The sequence below is a fragment of the Muntiacus reevesi genome, chromosome 4 (assembly GCF_963930625.1).
Source record: "Muntiacus reevesi chromosome 4, mMunRee1.1, whole genome shotgun sequence".
Taxonomy (NCBI): Eukaryota; Metazoa; Chordata; class Mammalia; order Artiodactyla; family Cervidae; genus Muntiacus; species Muntiacus reevesi.
The window spans coordinates 115,800,200-115,821,962 of record NC_089252.1 but is presented as its reverse complement, the minus strand read 5'-3'; the positions used below and the strand labels follow the sequence as shown (position 1 = coordinate 115,821,962).

Sequence of the window (21,763 nt, the reverse complement as noted above, 5' to 3'; positions counted from 1 at the left end):
CAGTAGGAACTACATTTCCCAGAATGGCTTGCAGTGCGCGGGCTCGTCAGTGAGGTGTCGGTGGGTTGCAACTTTCGGAAAGCACCCGACCCAGGACTACGTTTCCCAGGAGGCAGTGCGGCACGGCGAGCGAGAGCCAAAAAAAGCCTGGGCGTCCTGGGCGGTAGCTCTGTGGCGCGTCCCCGGCTCTCGGTTTGCGCCGCTGTCTGCAGCTCTCCGGCGGGCGAGAGGTCGCGGACTCAGTGCTGCGGCCGTAAACCCTACTCCGCGCTGAGCCGAGCGAGGCGGGCGGCGACCGGGCCCCACCATGGCCGCGAACGTGAGTGTCTCCTGGTCCGCCGGCCACACCCAGGCCTCCCGGTCCTCCGGCCCCCTCTTCCCGCGGCCGTGTGGCGGCTCCCTGCTCGGCGGTCCCCTCCGTCCAGCCCGCCCGCCTCCCTCTCACACCCCTGTCCGCGCCTTCCGGCAGCTGTGCCGTCTGTCTTGCTCAGCCCGGCCCGACTCCTTGGGTCCCGCTGTTGGGGACCGGGCCTCTGGTCCGTGGCTCCAGCTCGGGGTCCTCTGGTGCGCAGCCCGTCCCCGCAGCCCTTTCCTTCGTTCCCGGTTCCCTTCTGGACCCTCAGGGTTGTCACGTGTGCGGACTTGGAGGGCCGGACGGGGCCGCAGAGAGGTGGCCAGTCCACGGGGGCGGTGGGGAAACCGATCCGCCCGGATGGAGCTGTCCAGCGACGTGCTGTCCGGGGCGGGCAGTGAGCTCCGTGCCCAGCGGGGTATGTAAAACCGGGGCTGTTATGCACTGGAGCGCAGGCTAGATGGGGAGCGGAGACTTCAGGGAGGCGGGCAGAGGAGGGCATTTCCCTACGGCCGGGCGCCCGTCCTCCTAGCAGGGGTTTAGTTGCAGAGCCCCTCGCTGAAGGTGGTGCCCCTGGAAAGGCTGCTGGCCTCCTGCCAGCAGCCAGCCTTTCTCAGGAACCTTTCAGAAGTTTAAGCCAAACATTCATTCAACAAACTGAGGGGCACGTCTCACCAGGGTGTTGGACGAAGAAGGAGCTGGTGACTCAGGCTCCGCTTCTCTGTGAGTGTCTGGAGCCAGCTCGGAGCCCTGCCAGGCCGGGCACTCCCTCCCTCTTGCTTTGGTTGAGTGTCCTAGCCACTCTCCGCAGCTCTGTTACACCCTTTCCAGGCTCCTCCTCTGTCCCCAAGCGTCCTTTCTGCCTCCCACACCCCCTGAGAAGCCAGGGTTTCGTCACCCGCAGCCCCAGTACACCCTGCCTGGTTTCGTTGTTCGAGAGGGTTAGGGTTAGGCGGGGAAGTCCTAAGTGATGCCCCTGGAGGCGGTCCCCCAGATCAGGGTCTGCGGGGGAGGGGGGGCCTGGGCTACGTCAGGAGACAGGCGTGCCCTCAGACCACCACCAGGATATCTTACAGATGCGAACTTCCCAGCAGGGAAGCGCACTTGCCCAGGGCCCCCACAGCCAGTTTGGCGGGTCATGTGAAGGTGTGGCAGGCTCTGGCGTCAGGCCCACCTGGGGAAAGATCCAAATTCTTCCTCAGTAGCTATGTGGCCTTAATTTCTTGGGATTTTTGTTTCCTCACGGGCTCAGTTACTGTGAAGTTTAAGGAAGACTGTGCTTTAAGCACAGCACCTGGTGCACCGTAGGTACTTAATACGTTAAAAACCAGTTTATCTTCAGTCCTAATGGGCGGAGAGCCTCTTGGGTACGTAGGGTCCTGATCTTTGCCAAGGAGTGTAGATGAATTTGGGTATCCTCTGCCACCAAACCTTCGTTGATTCACCCAGTAGTGGGGTGCACATTTACAGGGACCGGGAGGCCCCGTGCCGAAGAAAGATCTGAAGATGGTGGGCAGGAGCAGAAAGGACACCCGATTCTTAATCACTGTAACCTCCGCCCAGTAATGGAGTTACTGTTGACATCTGTGCTTTATAAATGAGTCAACAGGATCAGAGGGGTAGAAGCTTACCCAGGGTTACACAGGAGGTGATTTTCAGGGCCTGTAGGTCAGCCTCTGTTCCCGATGCATTTAGAAGCACATTTCTTCTAAGCCTGGAGTAGGGGAGAGGGTGGGGAGGAGATCACCACCGTCCTTGTTTACTGGGAATTTGGTCTAGTGGGCCGGGTGTGTCATGCCAGCCTGAGGATCACCTTCTTTCTTCTCTTCAAGGCCATCTTTGAGCCCCTTGTCTTGATATTGGCTGTTAGGGGTGGCTGGGGTGAGGCCCAGGAGGAAGCCAGGCCTTCCTACACCCAAGTTGGGGACTGGCTTCTTTTCCTGCCCTGCGTGCCTGCCTCGGGCTCCCAGTGTTCAGCTCCTGTTGTGGCCCCAAGCGTGAGGAAGGCAGTCGGGAGTAGAATGGTAGAGAGTGGCCCCCAGTCTGCCCGGATATGAATCCTGAGTCCGCCTCATAGAGGCTGTGTGATGTGGACTGGTGCCGTAACTGCTGACCCCGTTTTCCTGTCTCTGAAATGAAGTCGTGATAGCACCTACCTTCTTGGCTGTTGCAGGACTGGCTTCTGATAGACTGGTGTTTGCCATCGTAATCATCATAATGGCTGATGGTCACCTGTCTTCCTGCAGCAAATGGCTCCACTGACGTTTCCATGTGGCTTGGAAAGTCAAGAGCATTGGTGATGCTTGTGTTAGAGGAGGCTGGGTGTAGAAACAGGGGTCGAGGTCTGTTCAGGTGGAGGGGCCTTTTCAAAATGAGAGACTTGAATCCATGAATTGATGTTCAGTTTGGCTGAGCAGAGATAAGTCAACAACAGATAAGGCAACTGCTGTCTGTCGTGGTTGCAAAGAATCATTTATTTGATGTCCTTTCCAATAGACAAAATTTCTGTTATAATCCGTGATCTGTAGGGTTTTCTGGAAGCTGACTGTAAAAAGAACTTGTTACCAATTTTTTTTTTTAAGTGTCTCAATAAGACCCTGACAATAATGTAATGTGTCCCTTGAGCCACCACGGGGGAAAGTTTCCGAAAATACTGTTTTCCCCAGGAACCATTTTCTCAGGTGCACGGTGAGTTGAAGGAGATACATGCTGGAGTCACGGCAGGTGTGCCCAGGCGTGAGGTGTGTGTTGTCTGCTTTTTAAAGTAGGTCTAAACCGTATTTGGGTGGTGGGGTCAAAATTCCCCTCTTCGGGGCCGTGTCTGTTTCTCTTCTGTAGTGTCAGTTTCGTGAGCCTGTGGGAGGAATGCTTCCGCTGGGTTAGGAGCATTCCCTGAGAGCAGTGGACATTTTGGAGGGTGGACCGCATGAGGATTTAAATCTTCACGTGAAGATGGGGCAGCGTCACGGCCTCAGCGAGCTGATTGCCTTTAGCTTCCATGGCATTGAATGAGAATTCCCAGTGTTTTCAGTAGTTACTAACTGTTTTGGCAGTTGTATAACAATAACTCTTCTACTTGTCTTTTATTAGGTTGTCCTGACGAGGTTGAACACCTCACTGTTTCCATAGCATTCCCGAGTCGTGTGTCACTCCTGAGGCACAGCGGCTGGCAGCGTAGATGGTGCCACGGGGTCGTTAGCTAGAGTTAAGGCAGTTCATTCAGCTTCTGCTTTGTTTCTGGTAAATGACAGCTTTTGGTGATGTCCACTATGGGCGTTACTGCACGTCCATCTTGGTAACGTCCCTGCTCCTCCCTTAAGTAGGACCGTCTGTAAATTAAATCAGATCAGCATTATCGATACGGGTTCCCGGGAACAAGAAGATGACCTAACCGGTTCACAAAGTGCAGTCGAGGCTGTTTTCTTCCTGTGGCGCCAGAAGCAGCGCTGCAGGTCAGGGCTCTCACATGGAACCCAGTAGCGCAGGGCAGCGACACCCCACAGAAGCTGGGCGCTCCAGAGCAGTGCTGAGGGCGGTGGCAGTGCGGAAGAGCCCTCCTGAGTGCGGGCCGGGGCCGAGCAGGGGGCCCCGTCCTCGTGTGCGGCGGCCCTGCAGGAGAGCCGTGACTGGGGCAGCCCTTGTGCAGGAGAAAGGCCTCTGGCTGCCGAGTCCAGTTTAGTTTGAGAGGCTAAAGCTTGTCATGAAACAGTTTTGTAAAAGCGTAGTTACTGTAGAGACATAAATGACAAAAGACTTAAAATCTTGGTTAAAGACTTGATTACAATGCAGTTGTCAAGGAAACTATTCTATAGCATACAACATTTTAAGAGAGTAACTAGAATCATGAGTGACACATACCAGGAGATTTCCAATTTTAGGAAATTGCTACAATTTCTAGAATGCTTATATTAATATATTTATCCACACAATATGACCTAAGAATTTATCATTACTCAGTGTTTCCCATGTAATGTAACATATCAAATGGGCCCAGTTAGCTTAATATTTCTCTTTGAGATGTTCAGGGGTTTTCTGAAGCATCCCAAAGTTAACTGGAGGTCAAAAAAGCTTCATTAAGAATTTGAGTTGAGGAAGTTTGTGGAAGATATCAAAAGGTTTTAAATGTTTGACTAAGTAGGATCATAAGTCACTATGAAACAATATTTATTCGCTTAACCAAAGTGATAATAAAAAGATTTCAAAAGTAAATAACAGAAAGCTACAGCAGATAAGTTAGAGGTGAAGAAACTTTATGATCTTTACCAAAAGCAGTATTTTGAGAAGGCTTTGTCCTCTTCACAGAGAAAAAAGTTGGTTTTCACCATTTTACCTTTATTATTAAAATTCATTCTTTTAATTAAATTCAGTCTGATCTTAGTAAGTCCTGGCCATGTACAAAACTTTTCTCAAGGTTCCCTTTTTAAAATTAATTTTTAAAAATATATGGTACTTTATAGTCAGTCTTTGAGTAAAGCGCAGAGCATATTTATTCATAGTCTCAAGCATGTTTAGTCTCTCTGTGTGTGTTGCTTCAATCATGGCCAACTCTGCGACCCCATGGACTGTAGCCCACCAGCCTCCTCCATCCGTGGGATTTTCCAGGCAAGAACACTGGAGTGGGTTGCCATTAAAGTAGGTAATTAAAGACTTATTTAGCAATTACTCTTTCAGTATTTTCTTATTAAGAAAATGGTCTAGACATTCAGTGAATTCCATCATTTGACTTAATTTAGCAGAACTCGATAACTCTAAAATTTCAAATCCCCCCAAATTGGGAGAAACTGTCTTTAGGTGTGAAAGTGAAAGTTGCTTGGTTGTGTCTGACTCTTTGCGACCCCATGGACTGTACTGTCCATGGAATTCTCCAGGCCAGAATACTGGAATGGGTAGCCTTTCCCTTCTCCAGGGGATCTTCCCAACCCAGGGATCGAACCCAGGTCTCCTACAGTGCAGGTGGATTCTTTACCAACTGAGCCACCTGTTTTTAGGTACACATACCCTAAAAGAAAATTACCCTGAAAGAATTCACCCCAAAACTTACTCATTATTTATGAAAATGTTACCATGCCAAGTTAATTTTCTTGTTGACACATTTTATAACCACGATAATGTGAACATATTAACTTTCAGGAAACCTGAGTACAGTTAAAATGTTACACTTAATGATGACTGTAAAGCCATGTCTGTCTTAATTAGACCATCAATTTTAACTTGTTTTCTTCCATTAAAGATTAATCCTAGATTATGTGATCCTTTGACAGTTTGGGCTAGTTTAAGTGAAATATTTGATTTGTAAACATTTACTTTTAAGTCAATTAAGTAGAACTCTTTTACATTAATGTTGATAGTAACCTCTGAAGTTAGAGATGGATCATACTTGTATATACAGACATACATATATCCAGATACACACAGGAATAGCTGTCCTGCTTGAGTTTTACAAAGATCTGTTTTCACACACACATACACACCCCCTTTTTTTTTCTTTTGAATCTAGTACTTAAGCCAAATAGACTCTAAAACTGGAAAGAAGAAAAAAAGGTCAATCTTCATCCCAGTTCCCAAGAAGAAAAGTACTAGAGAATGTTCAAACTATCAGATGATCGCTCTCACTTCCCATGCTAGTAAGGTTATGCTCGGAATCCTTTAAGCCACGCTTCGGCAGTACTTGAATTGAGAACTTCCAGATGTACCAGCTTAGAAAAGGCAGAAGAACCAGAGATCAAATTGCCAACATTCACTGGGTCATAGAGAAAGCAAGGGGATTCCAGAAAAACATCTACTTCTGTTTCATTGACTCCATTAAAGCCTTTGACTGTTTGGATCATAACAAACTGTGACAAACTCTGAAAAAAAATGAGAATAACAGGCCATCTTGTCTATTGAGAAACTTGTATGCAGGTCGAGAAGCAACAGTTAGAACCTTAAATGAAACAACTGAGTGGTTCAAACTTGAGAAAGGAGTATGACAAGGCTGATTATTGTCGCCCGCTTATTTAACTTACATACAGAACACACCTCATGCAACGCCGGGCTGGATGAGCTACGAGCCGGAGTCAAGAATGCCAGGAGAAATATCAACAACCTTAGATACACAGACGATACCACTCTTAACGGCAGAAAGCAAAGAGGAACTAAAGAGCCTCTTGACGAGGCTGAAAGAGGAGTGTGAAAAAGCTGGCTTAATACTTTGGCCACCTGATGCAAAGAACTGACTCATTGTAAAAGACCCTGATGCTGGGAAAGATTGAAGACGGGAGGAGAAGGGGACGACAGAGGGTGAGATGGTTGGATGGCATCACCGACTCAATGGACATGAGTTTGAGTAAACTCCAGGAGTTGGTGATGGGCAGGGAGGCCTGGCGTGCTGCGGTCCTAGGGGCTCGCAGAGTCGGACACGACTGAGCAGCTAAACTGACTGAAAGCTCAATATTGAAGAAACTAAGATCATGGCATCAGTCCCATCACTTCATGGCAAATGGAGGGGTAGGAAAGGTGGAAACTGTGACAGAGTTCCTCTTCTTGGGCTTTAAAATCACTGTGGATGGTGACTGCAGCATGAAACTAGAAGACAGTTTCTTTTGGAAGGAAAGTTGTGACAAACCTCGACAGTGTTTTAAAAAGCAAAGACATCACTTTGCTGACAAAGGTCCATATAGTCAAAGCTATGGTCTTTCTAGTAGTTATGTACAGAAGTGAGAGTTGGACCATAAAGAAGGCAGAGTGCCGAAGAATTGATGCCTTCGAAATGTGGTGCTGGAGAAGACTCTTGAGAGTCCCTTGGACTGCAAGGAGATCAAACCAGTCAATCCAAAAGGAAATCAACCCTGAATACTCACTGGAAGGACTGATGTTGAAACTGAAATTCCAGTAGTTTGGCCACCTGATGTGAAGAACTGACTCACTGGAAAAGACCCTGATGCTGGGAAAGATTGAGGGCAGGAGGAGAAGGGGACGACAGAGGATGAGATATCTGGATGGCATCACTAACTCAATGGACATGAACTTGGGCAAACTCCAGGAGATGGTGAAGGACAGAGAGGCCTGGCATGCTTTAGTCCATGGGGTTGCAAGGAGTTGGACATGACTTGGCAACTGAACCCCAACAATTAAGCCAAGACAATAGACTCAAGGCAATGTGGGCTGTGTTCACATTTCAAGAGCATGATAAGGGTTATAACTTCAGGCTTTCTCCTAGCAATACTTCTTTTCCCTCAAGTTCTGAATTTTTTGTCAAGCCAGCTTTCTCTACAGTGTTGGAACATCTAAGGAGCTCCCTCCTGGTCATTTAAGAGTTAAGTGTTTGCAGGCGTTGGTTTTGTCATGAAGCCAGCCAAGAGGCCGTTCGGCCTTTGAGGGATAGTTTCCCGTTATTACTTTGGCAGCCTCATTCAGATAGGATCTCAACAACTTTCTGAGGGCCCCGTGATGGAACGAATGTGTATCTGGCTCCCTAAGGGGTTCCCCTGGGGTTCGCTTGACTCTCGTGTCTCAGCTTCTCCTTCCAACAGTTAAAACCGCTGTGGGTGCGGGGAGTGCCGGCTGATCAGCGTCACTGTGCTCCCCAGCGGGCAGAATGCACTCAGTGGTTCTAGTGGGGCTCCCTGTGGGGCCGCTGCTCGTCTGGAGGACTGATGCTCAGGCACTTCCACTGGGGTCTCCGCCGCCTGAGAACTGCTCCTGGCTGAAGGAGCAGGTGTCCCTTCACGTGGAGCTACGCGGGCTCAGTGTCCTTCCACTGGCGGTGTGTTCACACCGTGTATACAAGTCTTTCCAATTTAAGTCAGTCTGTCAAGAAAGACCAGTGAGCCCCGTTCACCCCAAAGCACATCCCAGGTCTCTGCCTAGGAGATGGTCCAGTAATCCCTTTAAGACTCCAAGTCCCAAGAGGAACAGCTTGAGTAAAACTCAGAGTGGGATTTAAAGCAACAATGTCCAGGTGTCAGGAGAACTCAGGAGAGCACCGAAGGAATGCAGAGAAGCGGGAGGTGCTCCAAGGACCCGTGCTTGTACCAGGGCTGGTTTGGGGTGGACTCCAGGTGTCCTCTGGTGGATGTGTCTGACAGTCCCCCAACTACGCCAATCAAATGTGGATGAAAATTTAGTTAACCATCAAATCAAGAAGAAAAAAGGGCATTTTATTTGAGCCAAACAGGATTATAACCCTGGAGACAGCCTCCCAGAAGCTCTGAGAACTTCCACCTGCTAGAAGTTGAAGACACAGTTGTGAGCATTTCTGGGACAAAGGATCATACGTGAAAATGGCATACTGATGCTTTACATACGCTTCACCAAGGATACGTAGTCCAGGTAGGCGTGTGTACAAAGCGAGCAGCAAGTCCCCATGGCTCCTTCCAGAGCGGAGAAAGAACGCTGCTGTTTTTAGAAGTTTCGTTGCTGACGTCAGAAGAAAGGGGAAAAGGTCCTTACGGTTGAGCAGGTGCTCCCATGTTTGAGAAGGTCTGGTCAGTAACGCAGATGCAGACTGCACGTGAGGGAGGTAGGAGGCCCACACGGCACAGAGTTTTATGTTCGAATTTTCGTGTCCTGCCCTCACATATAAATTACATTTCACCAGCTTGTAAATGAGTGTTCATAGAAGCTTTGTTCATAATCGCTAGGAACTGGAAATATCCAAGGTATCCATTGACTGGTGAGTAAATTGACAGATGTGGAATTCTACTCGGCTATTTAAAGGAGCAGACTACTGATACCATGACATAGGTGACCCCAAGCGTTACGCCAAGTCCACGAATCTGGACAGAGGAGCTCATGCTGTGTCGTGATCTCTTCGTACCACGTTCAGGAAGAGGCAGAACTAAATCGTAGTGATACAGATTCAGGTCACTGTTACCTCTGGGCGGTGGGGATACGGAGTATTGGCAAGGAGCGGCACAGGGAGCTTTGGGTGAGCGACGTGTTTTGTGTGTTGATGAACATGGGTATGCGCTTGTCAAAACTCAACACTCAATCTGTGCACTTTTACATATAGAATTAAAACTCAGTAAGAGCTGAGTGTAAATGCAGTTTGTTTTTTGAAAACCAGTTTTCTTTTTGTGTTTTTTCAGTATTCCAGTGCGAGTAACAAGAAAGATCACGTCAGAATCACGGACAAGCCCCAGCCTGACTTCTTGGAGCGGCTGAGCGAGACCTCGGGTGGAATGTTCGTGGGGCTCGTGACCTTCCTGGTCTCCTTCTACTTAATCTTCACCAATGAGGTATGGTGCTCGGGGTCCCTCTGTGCAGAGTGGGGGTCCGTGCGGTATCGCAACGCAGAGGCTGGATGTGGTAACAAGGGTCAAGATTTTATGGGCGTGAGGGTTGGATTAGTCAGTTCTTTCTCTTGTGCCCCGCCTCATCACTAACAGAGCAGGAGGGGAGATGGATCAGTTCACATACCTGAAATGAGGGTGAAAGAAAAAGTGAAAGTCGCTCAGTCGTGTTTAACTCTTTGCAACCCCATGGACTACAGTCCATGGAATTCTCCCGGCCAGAATCCTGGAGTGGGTAGCCTATCCCTTCTCCAGCAGATCTTCCTGACCTGGGAATTGAATCAGGGTCTCCTGCTTTGCAGGTGGATTCTTTACCAACTGAGCTACCAGGGAAGCCCTGAAATGGGGATAGCATCAGCCTCAGGCGTAGTTGGATCCAGGCATTCATGCTGGGTCACCAGGAGCCTCTGTTTCTCCAGCTGTTGCCCATTCTTCTCTGTTGTTCAGCGGGCTCTCCCCCGGTGGGGGCAAAGGTGGCTCAGCAACTCTCATGTCACATCCAAGCAGCTTAGCAACCCCAGAGAGAAGAGGAAGCGTCTCTACTTCTAAATCAGTTTAGGCAAAGTCGCAGGGTGATCTCTGAGTGTCCTCCATCCTCCCTGAACCACTCCTTGTGGCCAGTGGACACAGGATGCGGTTGGTGAGGCCTGGGTCATATTGAACAGCTGTGCGATCAGCCCTGGTGAGGCACATGGATGGAGGGGAGGAGAAGCTAGAGAAAAACGGGGCAGGGGTGCAGGGCAGAGGCAGCCGCCGTTCTTCCTGGCGTGGTGGTGCTGCGTGGGGTGCGGGGAGACCTGGAGAGCAGGCGTCCTGGGTTCTCCTTGCCCAGGACGGCGGGTGTCCGGCAGCTGAAATCCCCTGTCTCCGGCATGCACAGGGCCGCGCATTGAAGACGGCGAGCTCGCTGGCCGAGGGGCTCTCGCTGGTGGTGTCCCCCAGCAGCATCCACAGCGTGGCCCCGGAGAACGAGGGGAGGCTGGTGCACATCATCGGGGCCCTGCGGACGTCCAAGGTAGGCCGGCGGTGCTCGCTGACCGCTGGGGCTCGGGCCCCTCATGGGCGTCGTCTGGAGGCCTGGGCCTGGGAAACAGAGACTCGGTGTGAGTCGCGCTGCACCGCTCGGCGGCTGTGGACCTGTCTGTCCCGAGTCTCAGAGTCTTCCTCTGTCAAATGGGGAGGAGCCTTGTAACAACCCGAGGGGGCTCTGCGGAGCGGCCTGATTCAGGAGCGCCTCTCCTGGCACAGTGGCCCTTGGCCAGAGCTTGACACAGAGGCGCATTAGTGGTGACGACGGGCGTGCGTGCCTGGGGCAGGGTCTCCTGTCTGAACACCCTTCATGCTGCCTGGCCCTGCACCCTGGGCTTGCAGCCTGAGCCGTGCGTGCAGCTTGGGTCACAGGCTCCACTCTCGGGGCGGGTGGCTCCCCTGGCTCCCATGCGAGCGGCTGCGGGGTTCTCCAGGCTGTCCTGCCCTCTGGACCTGTTTCTCCCCAGCCTAGCTTCCCCTCAGCTGAGCGTTCTTGTCCTTTGTCTTCCTGGCCTGTTTCTGTGTGAAGCTCTTGTCTGATCCTAACTATGGGGTCCACCTCCCGGCTGTGAAGCTGCGGCGGCACGTGGAGATGTACCAGTGGGTGGAGACAGAGGAGTCCAGGTGAGGGGCCGTGGGCGCCGGGGTTAGGGGGACGCGCGGCCGGCCTTCACATCAGCACTGCCGAAGGTCACCGTGGGAAGTCTTCTTGTCGGAGGAATATCAGGTTATCCCCCAGGCGTTGGCCCATGGTCTCGTTTGGAGGTGGCAGGGGTCTCCTGCAGAGTGCCTGGGGGAAGAAAGCGGCTGGCCTGGCTCCCGGGGATCACCACGTGTCTGGGCTGGTGCGGACCAAGCCTGCTCCGTGTGGGGAGCCTGGCCTGGGAGCCCCGAGGCCGCTCAGGCCAGAGACGCCTAGAGGTGGGGCCGCCTCGGGAGCGGCTGGCTCACTTGGGCTGCCTGTGGTTTCCCACAGGGAGTACACGGAGGACGGGCAGGTGAAGACGGAGAAGAAGTACTCCTACAGTGAGTCGCGGGCCCCCCTGCTCCCCATGGCCCCCATCCTTCCTTAGCCAGCATCAGGCTCCTGGCGTGCTGGTCCTCGGAGCCCTGCTCCCCGTCTGTCCAGCGAGGCTCCAGGAGTTGCCCCGTGGGCCCTCGGGTGGTCACGGGCTTGGATCAGAGGACGTGGGGCCGGCGGGCCTCAAACCTGAGGTTTCCCATGGTCTCTGCGTTGCTCGCTCTGCTCAAAACAGACACAGAATGGAGGTCGGAGGTCATCAACAGCAGAAACTTTGACCGAGAGATTGGCCACAAAAACCCCAGGTGAGAACCAGCCCCTGGCAGCTTCCCAGGCTCCGCATCCTCATCTGGGTAGTGCGGCTGAGTTTCTTCTGTCTCGCGGGCTGATGAAATGTGGGCCGGGGCTCCGAGGCTCGCTCAGGCACCAGGAGCAGAGGCGGGGCCTGACGCCCCTGGCCCTGGGCAACCATCCCTCCAACAGGGCCTGGGTGTGGGGCTGGGCCAAGTGCCCGGAGGGGTGGTCAGCGGCAGACATGCGGAGACGGTCGCAGGGCTTTCGGGAGCGGCCGTACTTGGTGCCCCGCTTCAAGAGCCCGACAGAGGATGGTTAGCTCAGGGGCAGGGGTGAGGGTGTGGATACAGGTGTGACGCTGGGCAGGGCCCACGTGGGCTGTGTGCTGTGACGAGCCGGGAGGGACCAGGAAGGGCCTTGAATGTTCGCAGTGAGGCTTGGATGCTGGTGGCCGGGAAGGGTCTGGAGGCGAGGGTGTGAAGCCCATGGCCGGGCTGTCTGATGGCTGGGGGGCACGGTGGGACAGGCTGGCAGGGGTCCTGGCAGGATCCTGAGAAGCTCTGGGAGACGGGAAGCCGGCGGAAGCTGCCCTTCCTCTGCAGGGGATGGGGTTGGGGGACAACAAGACTGCAAGGCCGGGCTGGGCTGGGCTGGCAGGAGCCCCCTGGGTGCCGACCCTGCCCAGCACCTCCCCCCGGACCCTGGCAGCTCCCACCCGGCGCCCCACATCTCCAACAGCTCCCGCTCTCTCCCCAGCGCGATGGCGGTGGAGTCGTTCACTGCAACAGCCCCCTTCGTCCAGATCGGCAGGTTTTTCCTTTCGGCGGGTGAGTCTCAGGCAGTTAGATTAGCCACCATGGCCCCAGGAGCCTGTACTTCCACCCGGTCGCCCCCCAGGAGCCGGGACCCTGCCCTCAGTCGTTGGGCGCTTAAAGGGGTCTCCCGCTGCCCTGGGCGAGGGTCAGCCAGCACTTCTCCAGCGTCATACTTTTGGTGTGTCCCCAGGAAGGGGGACCTGTGTGGAGCCCCTGAAGCCTGTTCAGGGAGCAGCTGCCGGGTGTGGGTCCTCGTCCGGCTGAGCAGGCGGGGCTGAGAGCCCCTCCTCAGGCCGCCCTGGAGGGCAGCGCACTTTTAAGGCCTCCTGAGCCCGGGAGGGACTGCTTCATTACAGACCCTGCAGGGCCGCCACAGAGAGGGGCTTGCAGGGGACAGCCTGGCTGTGAGACCGCCATCGAAACTCCTAGGGCTTGGCCCTGGGCCAGACCTGAGGAGGGAGAGAGGACACTTAGGGTCAGAGCGTCAAGGTGTCGGGGCAGGGGAGAGACCGCGTGAGCAGGGCCTGGCCTGTCTGCCACATGCTCTGGCCCTCAACTGGTGCCAGCCATCCCAGGCGGCCCTGCCTCATGCTGCGGGGCATCTGGGAGCCAGGCCAGGACGCCGGTAACTGGACCTGGGGACCAGTGGCCACAGGACCAAGGCCCTCCCGGGACTTGACGGGGGATGGCTTCCTGGAGGCTGAAGGGGCTAGCCCTGTGGAGGACGGAGTTGAAGCAGGGCCTCCGGGTGGGAGAGCGGGCGTGCAGAGGCCCTGGGGGGTGAGCTGGCAGGTGGCCACGCAGCTGGGCTTGTGGGGCGGGCTGGGAAGGCCGTCAGGCTGTGGGTTTGCAGACGGGCTACAGAGGACGTGCACTGTTTCTAACCACCTGTTTCTCAGGGCTCATCGACAAAGTGGACAACTTCAAGACGCTGAGCTTGTCTAAGCTGGAGGACCCGCATGTTGACATCATTCGCCGGGGGGACTATTTCTACCACAGTGAAAACCCCAAGTACCCCGAGGTACGCAGCAGGTTCAGGCGCTCGGATGACCGAGGTCGGGGCCCTGGAGTCCTGCCCCCTACAGTGTGTGAGTCTGAGCCCCGCTTCAGCTCCATCCAGTTCCATGAATCGCGGCTGCACTCGGCTGGCGCCAGCGAGGCTGCAGAGAGGGACTGTCCATGCAATGGGGCTGCCTGGGTGTGGGTGGGGCTGGTGTGACCCCCTCATGGGCGCCCTGGGCCCCAGCTCGGACTCCCACCTCCCTCCCTCGCCTCTCTTCTGCCCCAGGTTGGAGACCTGCGTGTCTCCTTCTCCTACGCAGGGCTGAGCAGCGACGACCCCGACCTGGGCCCGGCTCACGTGGTAAGCGGCTCCCCAGGCTGAGGGGGGGCCCTTCCCGGGTGCACACCCCCGGGCCCGAGCGCACGCTTAGGACGCACCCCTCCCCCTCGTGTGTGCACGTCCTCGGTCCCCAGGCGGGGAGTGGCCCTGAGGGTCTCAGCGCCGCGCCTGAGGAGGTTCTTCCAGGCCTGTGCAGCCGCTGTCCCTGAGTGCTGACCTCTGCCCTGTAGATGCTCACCCTGCACTCCTGACCCTGTCACCCCCGCCCCCCTGGGTCCTCCCCGGGGCTTTGGAGGGAGCAGCACAGTGGGAGCGCCTCCCCCGGGCCCATGCGGAGGCAGGGGCTGGGCGGCCTGGGGCCCCTGCTGCCTTGGCGCACAGCGAGACGGGCGCAGGCCCCGGGCAGATGGCCCCGCGGCTCTGAGCTGGAGTTCCCCGACCAGGTCACCGTGATTGCCCGGCAGCGAGGTGACCAGCTGGTCCCCTACTCCACCAAGGCGGGGGACACCCTGCTTCTGCTGCACCACGGGGACTTCTCGGCAGAGGTGAGCGGCCGCGGTGCGCCTGTGCGCTGCCCTCCAGTGCTCTGGTCGCCAGCCGCCCCCACGGAGGCAGAGCCAGGGCTGGAGGCAATGGAAGGGGTGAGGTGTCCTTGTGTGTGCGGCCCGGCTGCCCTCCGAGAGAGGGAACAGTGAGCAAAGCAGAGAATCCCCCGGATGCCCGGAGGTGACAGACGTGCTAACAGGAGCCTCCTGTGGCGGCGGGTGGCGAGCGACTTCTCTGCTGAGTCCCAAGTGAAGAGCTGGGCGGGTCAGTTGTCGCAGCCCAGGGCCCCCTTACCGGGGCCAGGACTCGGGTGGCCCTGTGCACGGAGGGGCAGGCAGAGGCCCCTCAGGGCCGAGTGTGAGCTCGGGTGAAGGGGTGAGCGGTGCAGGACCAGGTGAGTGAGGGCGGGGTCGCCCCAGGGAGGCCTGGGTACCCCCATCCACAACAGAGGGTCAGGCCGCACACACGCTCCGAGGACAGGCTGCAGAGAGCTGCTTCTAGTCCAGTGGCTGCCTGAGACATCCGGCCCTGCCGTTGGGGCGGGCTGCTGACCCCGCAGGGTGGGGTGTGACCACCTCGCCTCCCTGCTTGTCCTGCAGGAGGTGTTTCGTCGGGAACAGAAGAGCAACTCGCTGAAGACGTGGGGCCTGCGGGCGGCCGGCTGGGCGGCCATGTTCATGGGCCTCAACCTCATGACGCGGATCCTCTACACGCTGGGTAGGTGGGCAGACGGGGCCTCCTTGGCCCCCACCACCGCTCCGGCTTTGCAGCCCACTGGGTGCACTCAGCCCCTCCCGTGACCTCAGGGCCTTGGGACGGGTGAGCCGGGGAAGCAGGACGTCGTCACAGTGCCCCAGGGTGCGGGGGTGGACGCTGACCCCCGAGGCTGCAGTCTCCCCGCTCTGCCCACCGCCCATCCCCTCAGTGTCCACCCCTTCACCCCCAGCTGCGTAGCCGTGCTGAGGGGCTGGCCGGCCGGGAGAGCTCCCGGTTCCTTTCCTGCCCCAGCCTAGGTTTCCTCACACCTAACCTGCTGAGTTTTGTGACGAGCTTGGCAAATAGGAAACATGCAAGAGCTGTCACCCTTCACGCCCCACCCCCAAACCCTGAATGAGACTTGGACAGCGTGGCAGGCCTGGAGCGCAGGGGAGGCTGTGCCGGGCTGTTCATGGGCCTGAGTTGGCCTGCTTGAGCCCAGGAGCTCAGCTCAGGACCCAGCCGCAGGGTGGGTGACTGGCGCTGGGCCTGCTGCTGTGCGGGAGGATGGGGCTTCTCGGGGGACTGAGCCCCATCAGCCAGGTGGGTATGGTTCCCGGAAACCCCTCCCCGCTTAGCCTTGCCAGCTGGGAGAGTCTGGCTGCAGCCCCCAGATGATCAGCCCATTTTACAGGCGGGAAGACTGAGGATCGGGGGGCTGGGGGAGGCTGCTTCCCCCAGATGGTGGAACCGCACCCAGGAAGCAACCTGTGTGGTCACTGGGCCCATCATGGCCACGACCTCGGGTAGGCCCTTTGCTCTCGGGGCCCAGTCCCCCCTCGTCAGGTCTGTCTCGGGGTTCCCCTCTGACCGGTTCACTCCACGCCAGAGGCTGAGCCTCCAGCGTCAGGACAGAGTGAGCGTACAGAGGACTTGGTGTGGGGGGGGGAACGCGGGACGCAGGACGCTGCCGGCAGGGCGCCCGTCCACCCCCTGCCCTCCGCACCTTCTGAGAGTCTGCTGCGTCAGCACGGGCAGGGTGCCCAGAGGCCATGCCGCCAGCAGGATGGGCAGGGTCCCTGTCCTCTGGGCTCAGCGCGGTGGCCGAGTGGAGGCTCTGCACTCAGCCTGGAGGTTAAATTGTGGTTCTGGCACCTTCTGCCTGTAAACTCAACTGCCAGGCCTCGGCGGTCTTGTGGGTGAACCGAGGTTAGGAGCGGCACCAGCCTACAGGAGGGCGGGGTTTGATGAGATGCATGGTCCCCCAGCCAGCACCCACACACGAGGCGTGCTGGTTGCGGGGGCCGAGTCGGGCCCGCGTGGGGCTGGACCCAGATGGGCCCCCAGGCGGCCTGTGGCCGCTGTGTCACGGCGGGCACCAGACCGCCGGCCTCCTGGGAACTGAATGCAGGTCCCCCAGTGCGTGCCGGCCACAGAAGGCCTACCTCAGCAGTCCGCAGGCCCAGGACAGGGTGACTGCAGATGGGCTGATGGAGCCCACATTGGGTGCGGTCTGCCGGGGTCTCTGGGTGGGCGGCTCCTCCGGTCCATCGAGCCCTCACAGGTCCTCCCTGGAGCTGGCACACAGGTGATCCGTAACAGCTCGGGTGAGCGACAGGCTCCTCCAGGAAGGGCTGGGCGGCCCGCACAGGCCTGCGGGGGTTCAGCCCTGCTGCTTTGTCGGGCAGCAGAGAGGTGCTCGCCAGCATCTCTCATCTGCCCCAGGGCATGCCGCATGCCGGGGCTGGGCTGGGCCTGCCTATCTTCCGTCTTCCTCGTGTGTCCCGGCCGCCGCGGGCCGTGTGTCCCACCGCTGCCTCTCCCTCCGTGCCTGGTCCAGCGATAGGCGGGCTGCCGGCGGGGGAGCGGAGGAACCGAGCTGGGGGCCTGGGAACCCTGACTGCCGCTCTCTCCCCACAGTGGACTGGTTCCCCGTCTTCCGAGACTTGGTCAACATCGGCCTGAAGGCCTTTGCCTTCTGCGTGGCAACCTCGCTGACCTTGCTGACCGTGGCCGCCGGCTGGCTCTTCTACCGGCCTCTGTGGGCGCTTGGCATCGCTGGCCTGGCCCTGGTGCCCGTCATCATTGCTCGGACTCGGGTGCCAGCCAAGAAGCTGGAGTGAGCGGGCGTGGTGCCCGCAGACACCCCCGCGCCTCGGACCCAGGCTGCCCTCCCCCGACCCGCCTGGGTCCTGGATTCCACGCACCCCGCCCTAGCTGCACACGGCTGGCGGGTTGGTGTCCATCAGTTAGCCCTTCACGCCCCTTCTTGCCAGCGGGCAGCTTTGCTGGCAGGGGCAGCTCCTGCCTGGCAGCGTGACCTCCGCCCTCCTGCTTGTCTCCTTTGCTTCTCTGGGCACCGCGTGACCACCCGTGTCTCTTAGCTGATGTCTGTAGAGGTGGTGACGCTCAGACCAGAGACGGTGCCCGGCCCTGCTACAGCCGCGGCCACGCTGACTCCAGGACGGTGGCCTGGGCGCTGCAAACCCCGTCTGCATGCAGCTCAGCTCGGTGCTCAGAGGCCCATGGGGTGTCCCGATGACGGTGGGTGTTTGTCAGGCTTCGCATGCCTGTTAGTTGGGCAGAATCCTTCCGGGGTGCAGGACCTTCGAAAGGTCAGGTTACTTAACGTTTCTTATGCTTCATGTCCCTGCATGAAACTCCCTGACGGGGGATTGTGTGGGGGGTTGTTAAGTGGGAGTTGTTTCAGGTAAGCCTTAAAAAACAAAACACCTCCTGAATGATTCATATCTCAGACTGTTACACAAAAGCCCTCTGTAATCTGTCTGTTGCAGTCAGTTCAGAGCACGGACGTTCGGTGGGGCTGTGACTTAACCTGGTTGAGGAAGTTACCGTCTGTATTCTGGGTCCCTGGGAAGGTTTTCACAGCTTCAGGTTCTTTGAAACCAGTGTTAGCAGAGGCTTGTTTTCGCTCTGAGAGGAGATGGGGGTCTCTGCGTCGGAGAGAAAGCCATTTCCTTTCTTTGGCATCAAAACGCACTGTTTTCTTGAAGGTGATTTTGAATTACTCAGCTATCCCAAGTGCATTCCTTCATGGTGACCCCCCTTGCACACACGCGTGCACACACACCCCAGATCAACCCCAGTCAGGCGTCGGAGGCTGCGTGTTGGGCAGCCCTTGCCTGGCTCTTTGCAGCACACGCTCTGCCATTAGCACCCGGCCCCAAGTGGCTGCTTCTGGGTGGCTTATGTGCTCAGTGTCCACGGCTTCATCCTAACTCAAATCCACCCACAGTTAATTCCCAGAGTTTCTAGTCTCCTAAGTGCTTTCACACCCTTTGAAAGATAAAGTATGTGGTAACGTCGACGTCTTAAAAGGCGGTGCGTCCTTTGACTATTTGGAAATTGCTCTGCCTTCCTGGGGTGGCTGCTTCAGTGAGTGAGTCACCTGTCTCTGTCCTGGGGGACTTGTGTAAATTGAGATTTTTTCATGTTCAATACAACCAGCCCCAGGGATGAGTTATCTGGGTTTAAGGATTGAAATAGTGTTCACTATTGCTTATTAAATCAATGGTTTCTTTGACTTTCTCAGCTCCTAAAAGGTGCATTTGGAAAGTACAGCGACAAAATGATGGCCAAATACTAAATCCTTGACATTTGTGTAACTTTTTCCTAGTACAGATTTTAAGTTACTGCCAATTTCAAGTGTTCTTAAAGAACAAAAGAATGTTAGATATTTCAAGCATTTGGAACATCATAATGAAACTTGTATTATCTTTGTATTTTTGATAAAAATTCAAAATAAATTTCTAAACATCTTTTGATATAGAACTTGCCATATCCCCCTTTTTTGCATTCTTTCTGAAATTTCTATCTCATAAGAATTCAGCCATAGGGTTTATTTAGAACCTATGAATTTTTGCAACTTATGTATTGCTTTTAGCAGTTTAAATTGGTTTAAATTTTTTTAAAAAGGTACCTCGCTATTCCTAGCACTTGGAAACCTACTCTGTTCTGTGTGGACTTATTTTGGCTTCTGTGGCACCCATCTGCAGATGGTTCTAGGAAGTGGGAGGGAGTGAGCGGGACCCAGCGCAGAAGGCGCCCCCTCGGCCAATGAGCTGTGTGGCGCTGGCCACGACGGTGACCTGAGCCTCAGGTCCCTCACCTGTGACGTGGGGGGTGTCTACCCCACGGGTCGTGGTGAGCACGGAGCGAGAGGAAGCCCCCGAGCCCCTGCTCTTCAGAGCTTCAGCAGCAGACGGCCGCCAAGCGTCCACCCTGCAGTTTGAACTTCTTTCCCCCTTATTACAGCATTCGAGGCAGGTGAGTGCCGACTTTTCAGAACCGGAGGTTTGGCTCCATTTCCAGGAGCTGCCTGCCGTCCGCCTGAAGAACAGGTTATCCCTGCAGAAAGCGGGCAGTGCTCGACTCCACTCCCAGAAAACGCGTGCTCACCTGCAGGAGGGTGAGACCAAGCTCTGATGCAGGAAGTGCCAGAGCGGTGGTTCCCATGGCAACCTCCGTGTTTCTCAACAAGCGCCTTCCTGCCAGTTCTTGCCACATGAGTCACACTCCAAAGGGTTTCGTTTGTTTCCCTTGGATAAAACAGACTGATTTTTAATGGCTGCTGTCAAGATTAAGTAATACCTCTTCGACTAAACAGAAAAATATTCTTCTGTCTGTAACGCTAAGCTCTCAGCCTTCAGGAGAACAGACTCCGATCTTTAATGTAGTCCTGATCTGTGTACCCGCTTCATGGACCAGACTTGTGGAGCTGTGAGCCATGCCAGTCCTAAGGGAAATCAACCCTGACTATTCATTAGAAGGACTGATGCTGAAGCCCCAAGACTCGGGCCACCTGATGCGAAGAGCCGACTCACTGGATAAGACCCTGACGCTGGGAAAGACTGAAGGCAAAGGAAGGGGGCAACGGAGGGTGAGATGGTTGGATGGCATTGCCGACTCAATGGACACGAGTTTGAGCAAGCTCCGGGAGATAGTGGAGGACAAGCCTGGTGTGCTGTGGTCCGTGGGGTCACAAAGACTCAGATGACTGAGCGATGGAACACGGGCCACCTGTGTACGCATCCCTGTCGCCCAGGTGTTCTCAGCTGACATAAAGTCTTAAAGAAAACGCAGAGCCAAGCCTTTCTAGATAAATGCTTTTATTTTTTTCCTGAAAATGTTATAAAAGTTATTTCTCCTAAAGATCTACAATGTATAGGGCTTTATAAATGTATCCAGTAATGAGTAAAGTCTAGTTACACACTGATCCCTTCTTCCTAACGTTTAAGTCGCGCCCGCCTCCAAGGGATCATCCTGACCCAAGGATCAAACACGTGTCTCTCGCCTCTGCACTGGCAGGCGGTTCTGTGCCACCAGCGCCTCCTGGGAAGCCTCTTAGGAACTTGTCAGTCTCGTTGTTTCTCCTTATTGTAGCTTTGTTCTAGTCCTCTGCTGCCCTGAAGTGTTCCTGGCAAAGCAGGCGGCAGTATCCCCTGAGGTGGCCTGCACGCAGTGTCAGGGCCTGCCTGGGAACCGCAAGGGGCCCGCCGAGGCCGGGCCTGAGCCGTCTGCAGCGGCTCGTTTCGGACACAGGAGGACTGCCTGGGAGCGAGGTCTGGGGCACGGCCGAGTCGCCGAGGTGACCGCTTGCGTCACAGCTTCTCAAACGGGAACAGGTGGGCAGCTGCTTCCTTCTTCTCCCTCCTGGTCCTCCTGGGGCACTTTGGCTCCTCGACCTCTCGGTTTTGGGGCCAGGAGGCCGCCAGGATCCTGGCCGCTTCCGCTTGAGAGCTGGTCCCCTCCTCCTCATCTGATGAGAGCCCGCCTCCTGCGTCTGTGTGGGGAGCGGCCGCCTCACTCTGGGGGCCGGGCAGACAATGGAGGAAGCAGTGTCAGGAAGCCCTGGGCGTGACCCGGAGGACAGGGCCTGGCCTGCGGGTCCCGCAGTGGAGCACGGCCCTGGGACTGCCCACAGGGAGCTGCGACAAACCCAGGAGGTGACTGCCAGTGGCGCCCTGCACTTGTTCGCTGGGTTTTGAACCAAAAAAGTGCCCAAACGCTTAGCACTAACTCAGTGTCGGATGCTCCAAGGGGGCAGCCCTGGAGGCCTCGAGTCTGGGCAGGCAGGGGCAGAAAGCCTGGGCGGGAGGAAGGAGCCCGTGGGAACACGGAGCCGGGAGAGGGGGCATCAGGGATCTGAGGAGGGAGCAGATGCAGGTGGGGGGCGGGGGAGGGCGGTCAGGTGCTCCCAGAGCACGTCTCCACGTCCCTGACCCAGTGCTGACCGACCACTCCGTGTGGCTGTGCCTGGGGGCATCTGTGCCCCCAGCAGGAGCCCTCAGGGGCCGCAGTGCTGCAGAAGGGCCTGAATGGGCAGCGGGGGTGGGCGCAGCCCCAGGGGCAGTACCAGGCCAGGAGGTGCAGACA

General features: G+C 56.1%; 2 protein-coding genes across 3 annotated transcripts in view; one reads left to right on the top strand and one right to left on the bottom strand.

Annotated features, from left to right (window-relative positions):
* The first annotated feature begins 107 nt into the window (after positions 1-107).
* Positions 108-20,601, top strand: TMEM43 (transmembrane protein 43). 2 transcript variants are annotated; one of them, XM_065933987.1, is made up of 12 exons: positions 108-319; positions 9,421-9,570; positions 10,505-10,639; positions 11,183-11,277; positions 11,630-11,679; positions 11,910-11,979; positions 12,725-12,795; positions 13,683-13,804; positions 14,072-14,146; positions 14,569-14,670; positions 15,271-15,388; positions 17,288-20,601. In XM_065933987.1, exons 1-12 carry the CDS (start codon positions 308-310, stop codon positions 17,488-17,490), a joined length of 1,203 nt encoding a protein of 400 aa, XP_065790059.1. In that variant the 5' UTR covers positions 108-307; the 3' UTR covers positions 17,491-20,601. The 2 variants fall into 2 exon arrangements, with proteins under 2 accessions (XP_065790059.1, XP_065790060.1); XM_065933988.1 differs by lacking the exon at positions 108-319 and adding an exon at positions 352-770.
* Positions 20,480-21,763, bottom strand: part of XPC (XPC complex subunit, DNA damage recognition and repair factor) — a 22,201-nt gene continuing 20,917 nt past the window's right edge. Inside the window, exon 16 of the mRNA XM_065933986.1 lies at positions 20,480-21,195. Coding sequence (XP_065790058.1) covers positions 20,989-21,195 — 207 coding nt within the window. The 3' untranslated portion in view covers positions 20,480-20,988. The remainder of the gene's footprint in view (positions 21,196-21,763) is intronic.